The sequence below is a fragment of the Emys orbicularis genome, chromosome 2 (assembly GCF_028017835.1).
Source record: "Emys orbicularis isolate rEmyOrb1 chromosome 2, rEmyOrb1.hap1, whole genome shotgun sequence".
Classification (NCBI taxonomy): Eukaryota; Metazoa; Chordata; order Testudines; family Emydidae; genus Emys; species Emys orbicularis.
In genome coordinates, this window is record NC_088684.1 from 34123845 (window position 1) to 34145132 (window position 21288).

General features: G+C 41.4%; 1 protein-coding gene across 1 annotated transcript in view; it reads right to left on the bottom strand.

The window, feature by feature from the left end:
• Nucleotides 1-21288, bottom strand: part of OXR1 (oxidation resistance 1) — a 164487-nt gene that overhangs the window by 94201 nt on the left and 48998 nt on the right. The window contains exon 8 of the mRNA XM_065397838.1: nucleotides 2880-3064. Within this exon, the coding sequence (XP_065253910.1) occupies nucleotides 2880-3064 (185 nt within the window). The remainder of the gene's footprint in view (nucleotides 1-2879; nucleotides 3065-21288) is intronic.

Genomic DNA, 21288 nt, shown 5'->3' on the forward strand with positions numbered 1-21288 from the left:
GCTAGAGATATTAACTCACTAGGAAAAAATAAGAGTTAAATACATATAGCTTTCTCTAACTAGGGGTGGGATATGCACACAGTAGTACAAACAAACACTAAGAAGGGAAAGAAATTTTAACAGTGATATAAGGGGCTCTGAACTAGAAGTACTAGGATGAAACTGAAGCCAGACTTTCCTAAATATCAGGAAAGACTTCTCAACAAAGATCTACTGGGAGATTTCACAACTCTCCCTTCCTCCACCCCATTACGCAGTACAGTTAAATTTGCTATATAGAGACTGATAATTTTCATGAGATAGTTTGGGTAATTTTTATAGCTTCTTTACACCACCTCTATGTCATTACAAGCCCTATAATTCAGTTTGTCCAGAGGACACGGTTTCTGGTTGGCTTCCAAAGTCTTTTAGAGCCACAGAGAATGCAGCAGAGCTAGACAAGTCCATGTCAACGTACCAGCAATTGGGTAGCCTGACTGTCCCTATTTTACCATGCTGCAGAACGTCTACTTGGGCAAAATTCTAAGGGTATTTCCTGGGTTCTGGAAACCCATTACTTAACTTGCAGAGCAAAGAGGGAGCATCTGGTGGTGCAGGTAGAGAATAAAGGGAACTGAATTGCAAATTTCATTGTAAGCACTTATACCGCTCCCCTTCTGCCCAGCATCCAAGTGCCTTACAAGTAGAGCTGGTTGGGAATATTTTGGCAAATTACTTTCCAGTCAAAAAACACTGATTTGTTGAAACCAAGACTGTTCACTGGTATGGGATGACTTCCATGAATTTCTTCACTTGAAACGTTTAAAAAAAAAACAAAAAACCTGAAATTGAAGTGGCCCATTTTGATATTTTCTAAACAAATAATTCTAGTTTCTTGGTATGAAGCTACTTTGTTTCTAAATTTAAGACTATTAGAGGGAAAAAAATTAAATTAAAATAGTCAAAATTGAAATATAGTATGTTTTAAGTGACCCAAACTGAATTTTCTGGCTTGTCAATTTGTGAAAATTTTCAACTTTTCACCCCAATAAAGGGACAGTAAAAATTTTTTAAAATCCCAAATATTTTCCCAGGACAGGAAAACCATTTCCTGCCCAGCTCTACTCACAAACATTAATGAATGTTGAGTATGTTAGCACTCAAAGACTGAAACATTCAAACTCAAGTGCCTAAAGTTAGGCCTCCATATCTGTATGTACACACCTGATTTTTAGGAGGTACTTATTTTGATACCATAAAGATGAAAGCAAGTTGCCTAGTTTTATAATATCCAGTTTTGAAATTTTTGGCTTAAATTTTTGATAGCTAAGTTGCAGACTTCCTGCACAAACCCTGATTTACTCTAACAGAGTGAGCCACAAATTCTAAACCCCTATTTTCATTCCTTTGGTTTATAGAACTTGTGACAGAAAAACCAAAGTCTACAGCTCAGATTTCTCAGGATCTTTGGCATGTTGTTTTGCAGTAGATTTTTTAAAGAAATGGATTTCAAAGTTAATATGCCTTGGAACACACACCTGCACACACATAAGTTATACTGACCTAAGCGCCCGTATGGACAGCGCTATGTCGGCGGGAGAGCCTCTCCCCCCTAACATAGCTACAGCCAGTCGCAGGGGCTGCAGTAATTAAGTCAATAGGAGAGCTCTCCCATCAGCTTAGAGCATCTGCACTAGCAGTGCTACAGCGGCGCAGCTGTAAGCTCTGTAATGTAGTCATAGCCAAAGTCTAACTTCAGTTTTCTCTCTGAAAATCTATGTGGTTTGAAAAAAATACATTTGAACAGATGTTACAGATGGCATCTTGATCCACATCATCTGGTTATCTTCCTCTGGCATTTTTCAAAGACACGGTATTTCTTTACCTTTGACTTACAACACAAGAATTTATGTTAATTCTTTACTAAGACACTTTCGAACGAGTTACACATAGGAGGTAAACAGCCTAAAAAGATATCCTGTAAAGTGTTTGTGCCCTTTTGTTTTATGATTTCTAAGAGTAGCCTGATTCTTTAAAAAGTTCTCCTTGTTTTAATGTTAAGATAGTCAGGTCTCATTTATTCTGTTTTTGATCAAAATATGGACAACTGGAGAACTAGCAGGATAACACCAAGTGACTAAAATAAACCCAAAGAAATTGAGAGGAAGGAATTTTGAGACAGTCTATTTAAAGCTTTATAAACAAAAACTAAAAAGCCCCACACTTATTACATAATGAACATATGGGAAAAGGGCTCTTTGCTTAAGCTTCAGACTCCTTTTATACATCAACTGACATTAGCGTGAGAAAGGTCCTGCTCCATTTTTCCAGTGCTCCAACACTTATATGGATAATGAATCCTTTATTTTGCTGTTCACTGTATTCCTGATACTAGTTTTTAAAAAAAAAAAAGGCAGAAAAAAATTCAGGCCTGTTTATACTTCATTAAAAAAAAAAAAAAAAAAAAAAAAAAGGCACATTTTCTTCTTTGGAAGTCAACCATGAAGCATATAACTAAGATTTCTATCTAAAATTACTCAAGGATTTGGAGCTATTTCAAAACTATTGTGTTTTGCAGTGGTCACCATCAAACAGTTAGTTTGTTAACAGTTAGACTAGGAAAGCAATTATAAGTATGGGGCAAAAATATAGTAACTATTGCCAAATGCTAACTTTCTAAATAGTTGATGATGCCCAGGAGATGAGGAAGCTAAAATTCATTTGATGTTCATAGAACATATAATAAACCAAGAAAATGAAAATAATAAAGCAGTTTTCCAAGTCTCTCCAAGTTAATCTTGGATATTCTCAAAAAAAGTTTACTCTGTTTTACTATATAGTTACTAATGCAGATGCTATACAACTTTTTGACAAGTTTTACAAATACTAGTCTATCTTACATGGGTAATGAATCCTTTATTTTGCTGTCCACAATTTCTTTATACAGAGCAGCTGACATCACTTCTTCCATTGGACACATGATGCCATACTCTTCGCAGCCGTTCTCTTGGACCATAGGATCAGATTTATGTGGATCAAACATTATATTATTTGGCGTCACTAGCAGCACACCATTGACCGCACCCTAAAATGAGAGGGGGGAAAAAACATGATAAAGGTTTCCTTCACGTTTTAGTTTATCCTTAGTTCTTTAACTAAAGAAAACTACTTTGAAACACCTTTCCTATGAGACTAGCATCTTTTCTGGGCCTTGTACATACTAAAGTAAACTTTGCTAGCCAACGATAGTGCCACAACACCTTCTTGTGCTCTGCAACCAAACAAACTAGTCCCTATAGTTGGAGATAATACCTTCTCTCTTCAAGTAGATGTGGACCAATGCTGCCCACTTTTCAGGAAGAAAAATCTCAACTCTTTCCTACCTGATGGCCCTACACATTAATTGAGCTGTTGAGTGTTCAAGAATTCCAGCAAGCATGCTGAGCAAAGCCCCGGCAACGAGGAGATGTTCGTCTACAGATGGTGACCATAAATTTCTTCTGAAGCTTACTCAGATCCTTAAGAGTCATTGTTTCAAAGGTTTGCTGCTTGACCCTTCTCAGAGTTACCTCTGAACTGGACAAGCCAGAGAGAGTGTTTTATGCTAGCCATTTGCCTCCGCTTCCCCTCATACTAAAGTGGCAGAAGTATGGATACTTCTACACTGCAAGAGATGACCTGCAGCAGTGTGTATTAGAGTGTGGGTTAACTGAAAATAGAAGTGTAGATGTTTGGGCTCGGGCCTGGGCTCTGAGACCTGGCAAGGGGGGATTTTTTGCTCCATAGCAAGAGCCCAAGTCATAGATCATCTTTTGCAGTGTTGACATACCCTTTATGTCTGGCATAAACCTCTCTGTTTGACCTAATCGATGGACCCAATCCGATAATTATAAAGAGATCATTCATGTAATAAATACTTTAAGTTGTGTTTTGTAAAAAGATATTAAACTTACATTATTAAAAGTAACATGATATTACAAAATAAAGTTCACTTAAAATGCTACACTAAATATCCCTTTTGTTCAAAGCATGCAAGAGATAATTAAGCTAGCTTTTTAATTCTTAGAAATCAATAGAAACAGACACCTAAGAGTAATGACGTTTGTCACTAATGCAACAGATTACATTAGATATTTTAGATATTCTGGTGTATTTGTTTTGAAATCACAAATTCACACAGAGCCTCAATCCTTCACCACTGAAATTCAGCCACCTCCTAAGTGAGATACTGAAACTGTTTAATAAACTAAACCTCTTTTCTGAAAGTTTCTAACAAAACAACTAAGATTACTATAACAAAGATTAGAGAATATTTTTCAATTTTGCTTTGCATATTTCCTGGCACTTTATGTATAGCTAAGTTTCACTATTTCTCCTTCAGCCATTGATCATCTTCTGCCCATCTGTGTGGGTTTTCCACCAACCCACACAACAGGGGGAAAATATACACATTCTAAAAATAGGAAAGTTGTAAATAACATTGGTAGGGAAAACTGAAGAGATGGTGTAGTACCTTTAAAAATACTTCTATTGTTTTTAAGTGATTAGACGTCAATTTGACAATATTTTTTTAATTAATAGTTCACAGGCACACTACATACTCAGGGATTTAACACCTTTTGTGATAAAGTGGAGCACTTAGATGGGCAAAAGTGGCATTATGAAGTGAAATTTGCCCCATTTACAAGACCACTCCCCCCGTCACTTCCCCCCTCCCAACTACAGGTTCTGTAAACTCAACCTATAATACCAAGAGTAGTGTTGTTTCAGATTCCTGCATAATCAACAAAATCAATGTGCAATTCCACTGATGTGAGACAGAAGAGACTTTACTTAGCACCACAAGGCACCCAGAGTTGTGGGAGAACAAAGGCTTTTCTGCTAGTAAAGTAAGGCAATAGAACCAAGAATGCACAGAGACCAAGTCTGTTGAATAAAAGTGATGGCATATTTTAACACTCATTTCTTTTAAAACATGGAAGTACATTAATCACTACCAATGGTTAAGTCTTTTCTGAAAGGCAGCACCTCTAGCAGTTCAGCATCCTACAATTTACACAAAGGATATTGCTGCAGCGTAATCCTAAGGCCAGAGCCCAGAGCAGAGAAGGCAAAGATCACAGTGCCTGGGGTGCCAGGAAACCAGAAGCCAAACTCTGGATTCAGAGAGAAGGCCAACACAGGATTATGAGGTTCTAAGTAGTAACCACAGTTAAACATTTAGATCAGATCTAGCCGACAGACCATTCCGTAGTCTGTCTCTAAAACAGAAAATCCTGCAATTACTTGGATGGCGGCTAAAAACATACCTAGGATTTTTATACTGCTTATATTGCTGAAGTACTTAAGTGCACGTACAGCAGTCACACACAAGTCTTCCCCCAAAGTTTACCATCACAGAAGTAAAAAAAGGAAAGTCCTCACTGGAATGGAACATCAGAATCAGGATATTCAGAGGGGCAACAGTTCTTAAAAACGATCTCAAAATATGCAACACCTTTTAAAATACACCGCTACCCCTATATAACGCGACCCGATATAACACGAATTCAGATACAACGCGGTAAAGCAGTGCTCCGGGCGGGAGGGGCTGCGCACTCCGGTGGATCAAAGCAAGTTCGATATAATGCGGTTTCACTTATAATGCGGTAAGATTTTTTGGCTCCTGAGGACAGCGTTATATCGAGGTTGCATCCGACGAAGTGGGCATTCACCCACGAAAGCTTATGCTCCAATACATCTGTTAGTCTTAAAGGTGCCACAGGACTCTCTGTTGCTTATATCGAGGTAGAGATGTACTATTCTTAAAATCCTGGCCTTAAGGAGAGTAGAGACTTAACTAGATATGGTTACTCATTGCTTGGGACTAACTTTGTAGCCTGGTCGACAGTGAACAGAAAATTACTTAAATTAGGCTGGCAAAGATACAGACATGAGTGAGGATTTAAAAGAAAAAGGTAACCCAAAATTCAAGCCCAGCAAGTCTACTTTATGGCTTTCAACATAATCCAAGCTCTCCATCAACCATGCCTCATTTCATCATCTTCAGGACAATCAACACTGTGAACAGTGAGGCTACATAGCCTCATGAGCAAAAGGACTTTGGGCAAATGACGCCAAACCCTTAAAAAAAAAAAAAATCTGATTTGTTTACTATAGCCTGCGCTGGGGCATTCACATTTCCAGGATTGGATCTTTATCTCTACTTGGGCTGTTTACTATGTAGCTCTTCCTTACTAGATCAAGGACAGTATTGAAGGACCCAAAACGCCCCCATTAAAAGCAAAGCATTTTTCATTAGTGAACAGTTGTCATCTTGACTGTTATTGCCTACACTGACAAACTGCTTAGCTTTATTTAAAGTGGAGAGACATATACATGTTCTCAGTTATGGATTTGCAGACACTTCAAGATAGTTATGAAAGTTTACAAGGCCAGGTAGAACCCTCTCAACCCCACGTCTGCCACTTTTTAACATGATGGTGAAAAACAAAAATACAAGTGCTATTTCACTCACCAATAAGAAAAACAGATTTCAATCATCAAGACTAAATAATTTTGCAAGCCATTTTTATGTTGGTTAAGGGAATCCTAGAGACTAAAACCGTATCCAAAAGGGTACATGTGAAGAATCAGCTGCATGTTTACTTCTGCTATAGTTCACCTTGCCACATACTGACAGACATGTTTTTCACATTTACTAGGTATTACCACAATAGCTAGAACAGTTTGTCTCAATTTACTCCAAAGAGAAGTATCAAGGAGTAAATTTATTTCAAGGATAAATCCTAACAGTTTTGACGAATTTGGGTGGGACTTTGCTTTTATAGGCTAATCACTGAGGCACAGAGGATTATAAATGCACTCTTTCTGCTGGTGGGCCTACAGCCAAAAATGAAAATCTGTTAATATCCTTGGGGAAAGGACAAACTCAAAGAAAGGGCATTTTATTGTACTTGGAGGTTTCCCAAAACAAATAAAAAAAGATACGTTTGGTGATTAAAGGCAACCTGTATCTTTAGGTAGTTGTCCTTGAAGTGCCTGGAAGACAAATTTTCCAGTTCTACAGCTGCAATACAAAAAGCTTGTGAGCATTTAGTTTGGGAAAAAAATTTCCTGCTCCTTCCCTAAACACCAATAGTATAAGTCAGTCATTTAAGGTCTAACTCCAACCAAGTACCCCATATTACAGGGCCTGGGGAGACAGTACAAAGGAATAAAAAAATCCTTGCAAGTCCTTAGATGTGCATTATAGACTTCCATAGTGTTCTTAGGCTCATGTTTAAGCACAATATGAACAGCTGAAAACTTGTCCAGACTCCTTGGAAAAAACAGACTTAGTGTTTCATAATTCTTGACCAAGAGCTGGCCTAGCTTTTTTTGTTTTATTTTAAACTAACAAGTCTTGTTGGCAAGTTGTTTGCGGTGATTCAGCTATGGACCTGTCATGATTTCAGGGTTTATTTCTTTCTCTCATTGAAGAAAAACTAACTTGTGGCAGCTTCCTTATCTCTACGACAGAGAGCTTCAGTAGTTGAAAAGGAACGTGTTGGCCCTCCAATACATCACTGATGCTTCCATCAGACTTTCCCATTTATAATGTTACTGGGGTCAGGACAAGTATTCTGTGCTGTGAAAGAAAACGCACAACCACTCCTCCTCAGGGATGCTAGTTTTGTCACAACTTTCACAAAACCTTTACAGCTCTTCTGTATACAAACTAGGAGAGCTCACTCATTCCCATTAAATAAAGACTAAACACAAGTTGAATAAAGAAGCCTGCATAATCGTGGATTTCTTAATAGCTGATGGTTCCTGATTTGACATTCTCTTCATTAAGATTTCTAACCTATACTAATAAGTTTGCTTTATTATATACACAGTTGATTCACATTAGGGCTGTCAATCCCATTTTAACTCACACGATTAACTCAAAAAAATTAATTGCGATTAAAAAAAGTAATCGCAGTTTTAATCACACAGTTAAACAATAATAGAATATCAATTGAAATTTATTATAAATATTTTTGGATTTTTTTCTACATTTTCAAATATATTGATTTCAAGTACAACAATACAAAGTGTACAGTGCTCACATTATTATTTATGTAACAAAAAAATTTACATATGTAAGTTGCATTTCCACGATAAACAGATCGTACTACAGCATTTGTAGTAAAAAACTAATATAAGGTGAGCACTGTACGCTTTGTATTCTATGTTGTAATTAAAATCAATATATTTGAAAATGTAGAAAAACATCCAAAAATATTTATAATAAATTTCATTGGTATTCTATTATTGTTTAACAGTGCGATTAAAATTGATTAATCGGGATTAATTTTTGTAATTGTTTGACAGCCCTAATTCGTATACATTACACACAATAAGCTATAAATAGTTAATATAAACATACTATGAATTTAATATTCATTGAATGTGCCAAACTGATGAAACTTGAGACCATAGGTATGTACAGTCGACCAACAGTGGTCAGGAACTGCTGCTGTTAGTGTCCCTACCAATGAACGAAGACCACCTTAGTGATGAGAACACAGTCTCAAGAGAAGTTAAGGCTTGAAAAGGCATAAAACTGAAATATCAAATAGTGTGCTGCCAACTGTGCTGGTGGTTTTGCAACCACACACACACACACACCCCTCCTTTCATATCTTATGGCCATTTTCTAGTCAATTAGTTACCTGAGAGAAAGTTTAACAAGTGACAGAAAAGGAAGCTTTCTAACACATTAACACTAGCTCTTGGACCCAGTTTGTAAAAATCCTATCCTATCACAGTTTTGTCTAAGACAGGGTTGATGGGAGGAACAAAAAAATTTTGAGATGCAAATGTGACAAAAAGTTAAAATCACTTGATTGGATTACTGAACTGCAAAGCATGCAGGTCTTTGTTCCTCCTTTCAGCAACAGGATATCATGCCTGGTGTGGAAAGCAAAACTCAAAGTAGGGCACTCGTGAAATTCTGAGGGTCTATAGTACCAAGCCAGAAAGATGTGGGAGCATTCAGAAGATCTAGCCAGTTGGTAGTATGAGAATTTCTAATTATAGATTGGCTGATTCTCCTTGAGTGATGGGAGCTCTCTCAAATAATGGCTTGGACTGTTCTAGCTCCTAATTAACTTGATTGATATAATGTGTGTGAGAGAGAAAGTGAGGCACCCAATTTACTACTCCTGAGGGAATTCTGCACCAAAAAATAAAAAAAATTCAGTGCACAATATTTTAAAATTCTGCAAAATTCTGCATATTTTATTTGTCAATAAATAAATGTGGAAGCTCCAGCATGGCAGTGGGGAGCACAGGTCACTGGCTGCACAGAGGGGCAAAATGACCCTGCAGCACCCCCCCTTTCTTCACCCTCGACACAGACTCAGCGGTGAGGCTGCAAGGGTCGGGCCTGCCCCAGAAACACCCCAGGGCCCTACACCTTCACGCCAGGTGCACCAAGATAGCAAGTGAGAGGGACAGAGTCTCACACCCACCCACCCAGCTCTGGCTTCCAATCCAGGTGTGGGGCAAGCAGGCTCTGCTCAGCAAGATCCAAGTAGGGAGGGCTTAGTGGGGGGGACGACCCAGGTGTGGTGTGAGAGGGTTCTGTGTGGGGCAATCTGGGTATGGGGGGTTCAGGTGCAATGGGACTCTGCAGGGGGTACAAGTGAAGGTAGTTGGAGCTCAGCGGAGGGATTGGGGCTTGGTGGGGTGGAGGTCTGGGTGAAGCTGGTTGTGGCTCAGTGGGGTGGGGATCCAGGTGCGGGGGACAAGTTGGGGGGGGTCTCATTGGGGTGGAGGTTTGAGTGCAGGGGCCGTCTGGGTGCAGGGATGGGGGTCCTTGGCAGGGGTACAGGTGCAGTGGGCGTTCTGGATGCAGAGGGGTCAGGTGGACAGGGGAGCAGCTCCCTGTACAGTGATCCCTCCCCCCACATAGGAGAGAAGTGATAGGGGCAGGAAGTGGGGAGTTGGAGGGGTGCAGAGCTTCCTGCAGTCAAGGAGATTTCTGGGGCTGCATCTTACCTTGCCCCGTCTGCTCCATGCAGAAGAAGAATAAGTCCTGTCCTCCCCAACCCTTATAGCAACTGAGCCCGGCCCAGGGTAGGAGCCACCGGTTGGGGGTATCCCCAGTCCCATCCTGTGCCTCCGCAGTGATTTACCTCTCTATCGGCTGCTCCAGGTGCCTGAAACGACTTCTGGGGAGGGTTGTGTGACCACTCACACAGCTTCCCTTTGCTTCCCCCTCATTTTCTGCAGGAAAAGCAAATAAATCTGTGGGGACATGAATTCTGCGCACACACAGAGGTGCAGGTTTCCTCCAGGAGTAGTTTACAAATAAAAATCATCGATGAAAGCATATTCCTATAGACAATTACTTCCATATGATAAACGTGGAACCACCAGACTGGATCAGACCAAAGGTCTATCTAGTCCAGTATCCTGTCTGACCCAGTGGTGAGCACCAAACGCTCGAGAGCAAGGTGTAAGAATGAGAAAATGCAGGTGTGGAGTGGTGACACTCCCATATTACATCTTATCCTGATTTCTAGTAATTGAAGATTGGCTTAAGCACTGAAGCATGAGGTTTAATATTCCTTCCTCTAAATTTCTAAGCATTGACACTAATATTCTGGATGTGAATATAAGAGTGCCCAAACTGGACAGTCCCTATTTAAAAGGATAAATGGACACAAGTCAGATATTCGGAATAGCAATATACAAAAACCTGTAGGAGAACACTTCAACCTCCCTGGACACACAATAGCAGATTTAAAGGTAGCCATCCTGCAGCAAAAAAACTTCAGGACCAGACTTCAAAAAGAAACTGCTGAGCTTCAGTTCATTTGCAAATTTGACACCATCAGCTCAGGATTAAACAAAGCCTGTGAATGGCTAGCCAACTACAAAAGCAGTTTCTCCACCCTTGGTGTTCACACCTCCTCAACTGCTAGAAGAGAGCCTGATCCTTCCTGATTGAACTAACCTCGTTATCTCTAGACTGATTCTTGCTTGCATATTTATACCTGCCTCTAGAAATTTCCACTACATTCATCTGATGAAGTGGGCATTCACCCATGAAAGCTTATGCTCCAATACGTCTATTAGTCTATAAGGTGCCACTGGACTCTTAGTCTGGATCTGTAAAATGCAACAAACACGGCTACCCCTCTGATACCACTGCTCTACAGCCAAAATGTTTCTGAAATAAATGTAGTCAAACTTTACTAATTCTGGGTCACTGAGAACAAAAATGATGCTTAAAATTGTTGATTGGCTCTAGTTTTCAAGATATGCTATTGGGTCAGTATATACGACCCTTGACTTGGGAATGGCGGAGGATAAGTGAGTTATAAAGGGAAGGGATCTCAATTTAAACCAGAAATGACTAAAATACATCTTTGACTGGATCTATGAATAAATCTATGACTGGGTTTGGACAGTACTTGCTTTTTAGGCAAAACAATGAATGATGCAATCTGAAGCTGGTATTGCGTCATACATGATATGAATTGCATCATGTTATTCCTAGAAGTCATGGATGATGCAATCATAACGAAGCTTACATCACTCTGCTGAACAAATTGCCCTATATCAGCTCTAGAAATCATACAGTGTCGTGCTCTCTTATTTGTCAGTGTTTGATTTTGCAAAGGGACACATTTCTGTTTAGCCAAAGTGAGCAGAGATGCCTCGTACTTGTGTGAACAGTGCAGATAACTTCTGCTACGTTTGTGGTGAAGTGACTTTTGCATCACAAAAGCGCAGTATAACCACTATGGTTAAGAAAGCCTATCACCTTTATTTTGGCTGCAAAATTGAAGATCAGGACAAGAGGTGGGCCCCACACATATGCTGCAACACTTGTGCAACAAATCTTCGCCAGTGGTTGAACAGGAAAAGGAAATCTATGCCTTTTGCAGTGCCAATGATTTGGAAAGAGCCAACAGATCATACCAGCAATTGTTACTTCTGCATGGTGCCTCCAGTTGGGAAAGGTGTGTCAAAGAAGAAAAAGTGGACTGTGCATTATCCAAACATTCCATCAGCTATACGCCCAGTACCCCACGGAGGAGGACTGCCGGTTCCTGATGCACCAGAATCATTCTCACTTGAGTCAGACGAGGAAGAGGAAGAGGATGAAACTTCTGGTCCTGAACCATCAAGGTCACAGGACCCACATTTTCTCCCATCCTCCTCCTCTGAACCACACCTCATAACACAAGGTGAACTGAATGACCTTGTCAGGGATTTGGAACTACCCAAGAGTAAGGCAGAGCTGTTGGGCTCCAGACTACAGCAGTGGAATCTCCTGGCAGGTGATGTTAGGGTTTCCATGTTCCGTGACCGTCAAAAGGATCTTGTCCCATTCTTCTTCATGGAAGGTGATCTTGTAGCCTGCAACAACATCCATGGTGTGATGGCAGCCCTCAACATCGTTCACGATCCAGATGAGTGGAGACTGTTCATTGATTCATCAAAGACAAGTCTTAAAGCTGTTTTACTGCATAATGGCAATGTTTTGCCATCAATTCCAGTTGGTCATGCAGTCCATATGAAGGAAACCTATGACAACATGAAACAACTTTTGAAGTGCATAAACTATGACCAACATCAGTGGCAGCATTGTGGCGATTTGAAGGTTGTTGCTCTCTTGCTTGGTCTGCAGACTGGCTACACAAAGTACTGCTGTTTTCTCTGCCAATGGGATAGTCGTGCAAGAGATTCCCACTACATCAAGAAAGATTGGCCACTCCGACAGTCATTGGAGCCTGGGAGGAAAAGTGTTTAGCATCCACCACTTGTTGAATCAAGGAAGATTTTGTTACCACCCTTACACATCAAGCTGGGTCTGATGAAGAACTTTGTCAAGGCCATTGACAAAACACAAGCAGCTTTCAAGTACCTCTGTGGAAAATTTCCAAGGTTAAGTGAAGCTAAGATAAAGGAAGGTGTCTTTGTTGGTCCTCAGATTCGTGAACTTCTTCGAGATGATGCATTTGACCATGCGCTGCGTGGCAAGGAAAAGACGCATGGAAAGCCTTCCAGTTAGTGGCAATAAATTTTCTCGGAAACAACAAGGCAGACAACTACAGGTTGTTGGTGGAAAACCTCCTCAAGGCATACAAAAGCCTTGGTTGCAACATGTCACTAAAGATACATTTTTTGCACTCTCATCTAGATTTTTTTTCCACCGAACTGCAGAGCAGTGAGCGACGAGCACGGCGAGTGATTTCACCAGGACATTGCAACAATGGAGAAACGCTATCAGGGCAAATGGAGCCCATCAATGCTTGCAGACTATTGCTGGACAGTGACAAGAGACGCTCCATTTAATGAATACAAGAGACAAGCCAAGAAGCGCCAAGTAGACACTGAATAGGACTAAACTATGTACAGAATAGTTTTTTGCCTTTTGTTTCACAATAAATTTTATTTATATAACCCTTTTGCTGATTTTTAAAGTGTTACATAAACAGGACAGGTGAAATATTATCATGTAAAGCAACCATAAACACATGAAAAGACCTAGGTTTACAATTTATGATTAAAACTCTACTATCTACACAATATACATAGACATAAAATGTAAAAACTTAAATATCTTAGAAACAGTAGCCAATCTGTTGTTTTAATTGTCATATTTGAATTCAGCACATCAAAATACATAATAAATAGCACATTTTATCTCTGAAGCAGACGACTTCTCAAAAACTGTAGACCAGTGTACTTAATCCCTTTTTGAATCTTCAGTTCTTAAGATCCACTTCCTGTGGCAGAAAGCACAACAGTTTAATTCTATGTTGTGTGAAAAAGCATTTCCTTTTATTGGTTTTGAATTTGCAACCTTTCGATTTCATTAAATATTTGTTTCTAATTCTGTTTAGGTCCAATAAAGAATAGAGACAACTGTATGTTATTTTTAACTCTACATAAATAAATTACAATGATTTGGACATGTAAACGTGCATATTTATTTGTTTTTCTTAAAGTTAATTAGGAATTTTAGGAAAAATTGTCAGAGCGGCCACCAGCAAGAGTTGGTGGCCACACTCTGAGGCCACCAAAAATTTGTTGTGAGAACCCGTGTAACAGCTCAGGTTCAATGGGCACAACATACACCTCTACCCAGATATAACGCGACCCGATATAACACGAATTCGGATATAACACAGTAAAGCAGTGCTCCGGGGGGGCAGGGCTGCGCACTCCGGCGGATCAAAGCAAGTTCGATATAACGCGCTTTCACCTATAACGCGGTAAGATTTTTTTGGCTCCTGAGGACAGCGTTATATCGAGGTTGAGGTGTATCTCCTTCCACCAAGTTATTGTGACAGACTGCCTGGAAGCACTTTAACAGAGATCTAGTTTTACTGCACATGCACATTTGACTTTCTGGCTTCAGCTACTGACGTGCTGAACTTGAATTCCAAGCTTAATCCTGAGTAACTTCAATACCTCCCTGCAAAGGGGGTGCCATGCTATGCACCAGGTGAGAAATCCAGAGTACCCCAGCTGCACACACAAACATTAGAACCACCAGGTTTTGTAAAACGCTTGAGAGTTTTATTTAAGGGGGTTTTATCTTGGGAACTGCTGCTCAAAATGACCCCACATTTGTACCACTAACCCCAACCCTTGCCTGAGTCAACATTTGACTTTTAGTACTTCAGATAACCTTTTAAACAGTATGCAACTCTCAACCTTAACTGCACCCATGTTTAATCATGGCAAAAGTTTAAATTCATCATTCAATCCTACACTTTGCTTTCTGTCTCCTAGCCAGTTTTTGACCCATGACAATACTTTGCCTTTCACCACACACTACAATCTAGCTTTCTCCGTGGCTGCCTGTACAACCAGGGAGTTAGGTACTTGGTGGGAGAAAGAAGTTCAGTCCCTTTGGCAGGGACAAAATAGTCTCTCACCTTCTTAGATGTGTGGGAACATGATGCTGGGTATGCCAGACCATTCATTCTGGTTCCATGATGGCCTCATTAACCAGGAGCACCACCTTGCTTGGATCTGTAGGCTGCAGAACAGCTAGAAGCCAGTGCTGGGAGTCCTGAACTTCATCCAATGCTATATGGAGATCATTGACTATCCTCTGAAGTAGTTCCTGGTACTGCCTATATTTCTCAGGAAGAGAAGGTGAGGATGGAGTGACAGCTTCATTAGGAGACAAGGATGAGGTTCTTATTAGGGCTGTCAATCACAGTTAACTCACATGATTAACAAAAAAATTAACTGCAATTAAAAATATTAATCACGATTAATCACACTTAAATAGAATATCAATTGAAATTTATTAAATATTTTGAATGTTTTTCTACATTTTCAAATATATTGATTTCTATTACAACTCAGAATACAAAGTGTACAGCACTCATTTTATATTTTTTATTACAAATATTTGCCCTGTAAAAATGATAAACAAAAGAAATAGTATTTTTCAATTCACCTCGTATAAGTATTGTAGTGCAATCTCTTTATAATGTTAGTGTAACTTACAAATGTAGATTTTTTTTGTTACATAACTGCACTCAAAAACAAAACAACGTAAAACTTTAGAGCCTAACAAGTCCACTCAGTCCTACTGCTTGTTCAGCCAACTGCTAAGACGAACAAGTTTGTTTACATTTACGGGAGATACTGCTGACTGCTTCTTATTTACGTCGTCACCTGAAAGTGAGAACAGGCATTCCGATGGCACTTCTGTAGCTGGCGTTGCAAGGTATTTACGTGCCAGATATGCTAAACATTCATATGCCCCTTCATGCTTCAGCCACCATTCCAAAGGACATGCTTCCACACGGACGACACTCATTAAAAAAATAATGCGTTAATTAAATTTGTGACTGAACTCCTTGCGGGAGAATTGTATGTCTCCTGTTCTGTTTAACCTGCATTCTGCCATATATTTTATGTTCTAGCAGTCTCTGATGATGACCCAGCACATGTTCATTTTAAGAACACATCCACAGCAGATTTGACAAAAGGCAAAGAAGGTACCAATGTGAGATTTCTAAGGATAGATACAGCACTCGACCCAAGGTTCAAGACTCTTAAGTGTCTTCCAAAATCTGAGAGGGACGAGGTGTGAAGAATGCTTTCAGATGTCTTAAAAGAGCAACACTCTGATGTGGAAACTACAAAACCCGAACCACCAAAAAAGAAAATCAACCTTCTGCTGGTGGCATCCGACTCAGATGATGAAAATGAACATGCATCGGTCTGCTCTGTTTTGGATCGTTATCAAGCAGAATCCATCATCAGCATGAACACATCTTCTGTAATGGTGGCTGAAGCATGAAGAGACATATGAATCTTTAGCCCATCTGGCACATAAATATCTTGCAATGCTGGCTACAACAGTGCCATGAGAATGCCTGTTCTCACTTTCAGGTGACACTGTAAACAAGACGTGGGCAGCATTATCTCCTGCAAATTGTAACCAAACTCGTTTGTCTGAGCGATTGGCTGAAGTAGGACTGGGTGGACTTGTAAGTTCTGAAGTTTTTACATTGTTTTATTTTTTAATGCAGTTATTTTTTGTACATAATTTTACATTTGTAAGTTCAACTTTCATTCATATACTATTTGTTTTTATTTTTTTACAGTGCAAATATTCGTAATCAAAAATAAAGTGAGCAGTGTAGACTTTGTAAATTGTAATTTAAATCAATATATTTGAAAATGTAGAAAATGTAGAAAACATCCAAAAATATTTAAATAAATGGTATTCTATTATTGTTTAATCACGTGATTAATTGCAATTAATTTTTTTAATCGCTTGACAGCACTAGTTCTTGATACCTGAAGATTCACATCAATGTTCTCCTCCTTGTACTCTGACAGATTCAGTGGATGCAGCATTGGAGAGTTGTGGTATAATTCATGGATGGAGCTGGGGCACCTTCCTGAGGGCTTCAAGAGCCCCAATAAAGGCCAAAAGGAGGGACTGGATGGGGGAGATCCCACGATATCACGTACCAGCAGCCCCTGGGAAAGTCATATCTGGCAGGATGTTGTTCAGATCTGACTGCCTGTCAGGGCTCAGCTTTTTACTAGGAGATGATGGACCACCCAGAGTGTTCGACTCAGTCTAAGAACTGCTCTCTCCCCGTTGGTTGAGCCAACGGTACCACAGGGTGGGTACTCAAGCCTGGGAGTTGGAGAGGAGATGTTCTAAGGTCACCGATGCAGTTTCATCCTCCAGTGTGGCAATATCCCTCAGGAGGAATGGGCCGGAGAGGAGACAGAGGGCAAGAGAGAAAACATCCTCCGGTGTAGTGTAGGTGTCTGTACGACCCAGTGTTTGGGGCATTCCGACAGTCAGGACTGATGGCTAGGATGCATCTTGGGAAGTTGTAGTGGGGCAGTCTTTTGAAGGACGGGCCAGTACAGAGTAAGAATCAGGTCCAGCACTTCTGGATGGAGCTGGTAGGTGTCGGTCCTTGTGTTTCAGAGCTGAAGCCATTGACAATGCTGATTGATCCATTTTCTTACAGGCTTTACCCTCCAGCCTGGGGGTCTTTAGAGGTCCTAGAGCCATCAGATCTTCACACAAAGGCCTGAACAGGCTCAGGGAGGGATCCCTTCTTTTATGGGCAGATCTGGACAGGGATCTGTCCTTGCAACTAGGAGAGTGCCTCCTACAGTAACTCCTCACTTAATGTTGGAGCTAGCTAATGGGGGCTTGGAACCAGGGTGGACTGGCAGCCCCCTCTCCCCCGCCCCCAAGTTCCCTGTGCGGCAGCCGCCCAGCAGGCTATCAATTGCGGAGCAGTTCAGCTGTCCCTCCCCCCACTGCCATGTGCTGCTCCTGTCCTCTGTCTTGGAGCTGCTCCCGGGAGCCTCCTGCTTGCTGTGCAGAGATGAGGAGGAAAAGGGGTGCTAATGTCAGGGTGTTCCCCTCCCCCCACTCCTGTCCCCATCGCCACAGAATTTGGGGGGGACATGACAGGGCTCAGGACAGAGGGAGCTTGCTGGCAGCAGCTGCTGTCTCAACTTGCTGATCTACTTAAAAAGGCAGTGTACTTAGAGTGCCGTCAGAGTACTTAAAGGGGCAAGACGAGTCTCTCTCTCTTACACACACGGTGTCTCTCTCTCTGCCAGGCTTCTCTCCTCCCTCCACTCATGCTGCCTTGTAGAGTATGAGGCTACATTAACAACAATGTGTTAACCCTTGAGGGCTCAGCCGAGTGCTAGTTCATCATTTAGCAGTAAGGCATTCCCTAGGAAATATCCCACCTTCTGACTCCACCACCTAAACCAGGCTTCACAATCATTGCTGTCTGTTTAAAACTTATGGCAAAAAAAACCCCCACACCCTGGAAACTAACCTCCCACATTTACATTAATTCTTATGGGGAAATTGGATTCACTTAACATCGTTTCGCTTAAAGTAGCATTTTTCAGGAACATAACTTCAACATTAAGTGAGGAGTTACTGTACTGTCATGGGAAGCCTAAGAAGAAGAGTCCTTGGGCTTAGCAGCTGTAGACTCTGCTCCTAAGCTCGTGCTCAAAAGGGCATTGCTCATCTGATGGGTCCAATATACTGGGGGGGGGTCTCCCTAGCCCACATCAGAGCATGGACTCAGACTTCCCTGTTAGATGTTTCCTTAATCAAAGCTCAGGAGCTTTGTGTGTTTGCAATGGAAATGAGCAACAGATGTTGCACTTTGCAGCAATAAACAGTAGAGACAGCATTGGCGATCATCACTCACAGAGAAGGAGCAATGGCAGGAGACAGTTCTTGAACCTGGGACTCTGGGCTTATTTCCAGACTCTACGGAGGGGGTCCCCCAACACGAGGAGAGCTACTGCACATGTGTGGGCCAATGCACACAGCTTGTTAGAATGCCCAGACTCTGGCACACGGCATGCATGCGCACCTACATGTGGAATACACAAAGTGACCAGCACTCAAAGAACTTTAAGTTAGATAAGCACACAAATCTAGATATGTCATGAGCTACATTAGAGAGGAAGCAAACAACCCATTTCTCCAACACATCTACTCAACCTCCAATTCAATAAGAAAGGTTCATAAAAGCAATTCTGGTGGAGGAACACACTGAACAAGACTAAGGGGGAGACTTTCAGTAGAAAGTAAGGGATTTAAGAGTACAAGTTAGCAGGACTCTCTTCCATCCCCCAGACAACAGAAGGGAATTTTGGTTCAATATGGAGAAATAAAGTTTTTATTAGAACAAACCACCTATCAACTCTGAAGGTTTCCCAGTCAAGTAGAGGTGCAGGAAATGCTTCAAGATGCCAAAAGAGAGGGTTTAGAATTTAGGGTAAAAATACCAAAGAGCGGAACGTAGAAATCTAGACGCCTAGACTTCAAAATAAATGGGAGGCCTGAAAAGTTCATGATTAAAGCTACGATAAACAGACAGGTTATGGGCAAAAAACAACCAACAAAATCATGGGCAGTGACTTGTTCATGACTTATACTATAAATACCCCGATTGAATCTTTTTTTTGGGGGGGAGGGGGAAATGGCTGGAGGGGCAGTGCCGGGGGGGCCCCGATGCTGGGGGGCGCCCACGGCACCAGTGGCTGGGGGGAGCAGCTGGCACGGTTGGCTGCCCAAGAAGCTGGTTGCAGAGCTGCTCCAGCTGCAGCCAGTGTGGCGGTCCCCAGGGACGCCTGAGTGGCGGTCCCCAGGAGTAGCTGCTTGGCTGGCTGTGGGGTCAGCCACACTGGCCGCTGCAGATGTCACGGAGCCCTATTCACGATGGATTAACTTCTTAAAAGGAAGATTACCTAGTGGTATTTTTAGACATGACCACAAACACGTTAATTGTTTCTGTATACATGCCTGTAACAGGGACTTTGGTGGGCTGCATGGCCTACTCGTTAATGTCCACCCACTCTCCTGAAGACAGTGACAGGGGAGCCTGAGGCCCACCCACTCCATCAGGTCCTGACCCAGAGACCTAAGAGGGTTAAGAGTTTGGCCTCTGAGTTACCCTCTCTGGGCTACTTCCTACTACTGCTTTCCTCCCTCAGCTTCTGGTCTCAGATAAGGAAAAATGAAAAAGAAACCAAACCATGAGCACCAGCCAGGCTCAGCATATTATTTCTTCCCTCAGAGAGGCTTCTCTGGCCCTTTTGTCAGAAGACTTCAGGGTAGGTCTGTACTCCTCCCCTCTAAACTGGGTTGCTCCCTATTCAACCCTATCTCTCCAGTTGGAGCATGCTCTGCAGGGCTGGTGGGGCAGGGCTACCTGTGCCCAGTACCATCCTTTAACCCTTTCCAATTCACTGTGGGATTTGTGTACAATGCCCTTATCCTGCTAGGCTGTTCTCAATGGTGGCAGATGACAGAATAAGAAGCCATGGTCTCAAGTTGCAGTGGGACAGGTTTAGTTTGGATATTAGGAAAAACAATTTCACAAGGAGGGTGGTGAAACACTGGAATGGATTACCAAGGGAGGTGGTGGAATCTCCATCCTTAGAGGTTTTTAAGGCCTGGCTTGACAAAGCCCTGGCCGGGATGATTTAGTTGGGGTTGGTCCAGCTTTGAGCAGGGTGTTGGACTAGATGACCTCCCGAGGTCTCTTCCAATCCTAATCTTCTATTATTCCATGACATGAATCAAAGCAATAAAGAATGGCAGGGTAAATAGGTGATCTTTAGGGAGTAACTTGAAGAAAGAAGCAGTAGTGTTTTGTCCTTTTGAATGGAAAGTTCATAACCAACACCTGCAGTTCTCACTCTTCCACCTGAGAGTATGGCAATTCGAAAAATGTACTTTAGAGGAACCCAAGGGAAAGCTAATAAGAGCTCAAAGAGATAGCATATCAATTTCAAGTCCCACCTAGGAGAGGAGGACCAGGAGTGAAGTAAACCCACTGTGTACCACATTGAATTACGAGCAAAGACAGCTTTTTTTTTGGTAAGCTGGGTACAGGTCTACAATATGAAAATTTTGCCAGCATAGCTAAGTTATTCAGGGATGTGATGAGGTGCAAGCTGCCACAAACATAGCTGTGCTGGCAATGGCAATAGTACTTAATATAGACACAGTTATACTGGGCCAAATTTGCCAGTATAGCTTATTTCACTCAGGGACTGCTGGAAAAAGATATACTGGCAGAAGTGCAGTTTGGCCTGCATCAGCTGAGTCCACACTAACAGTGCTTTGCTAATACACTATACTGGTATAGCTATATCAACTAAGTGCTTCTAGTATAGACCTGGATTGAGGACTAACAGAAGCTTTATCTATAGCCCAGCAGGCTGAAAGAGCATACTCAGAAAACAACCCAAAAGACTTTGAAT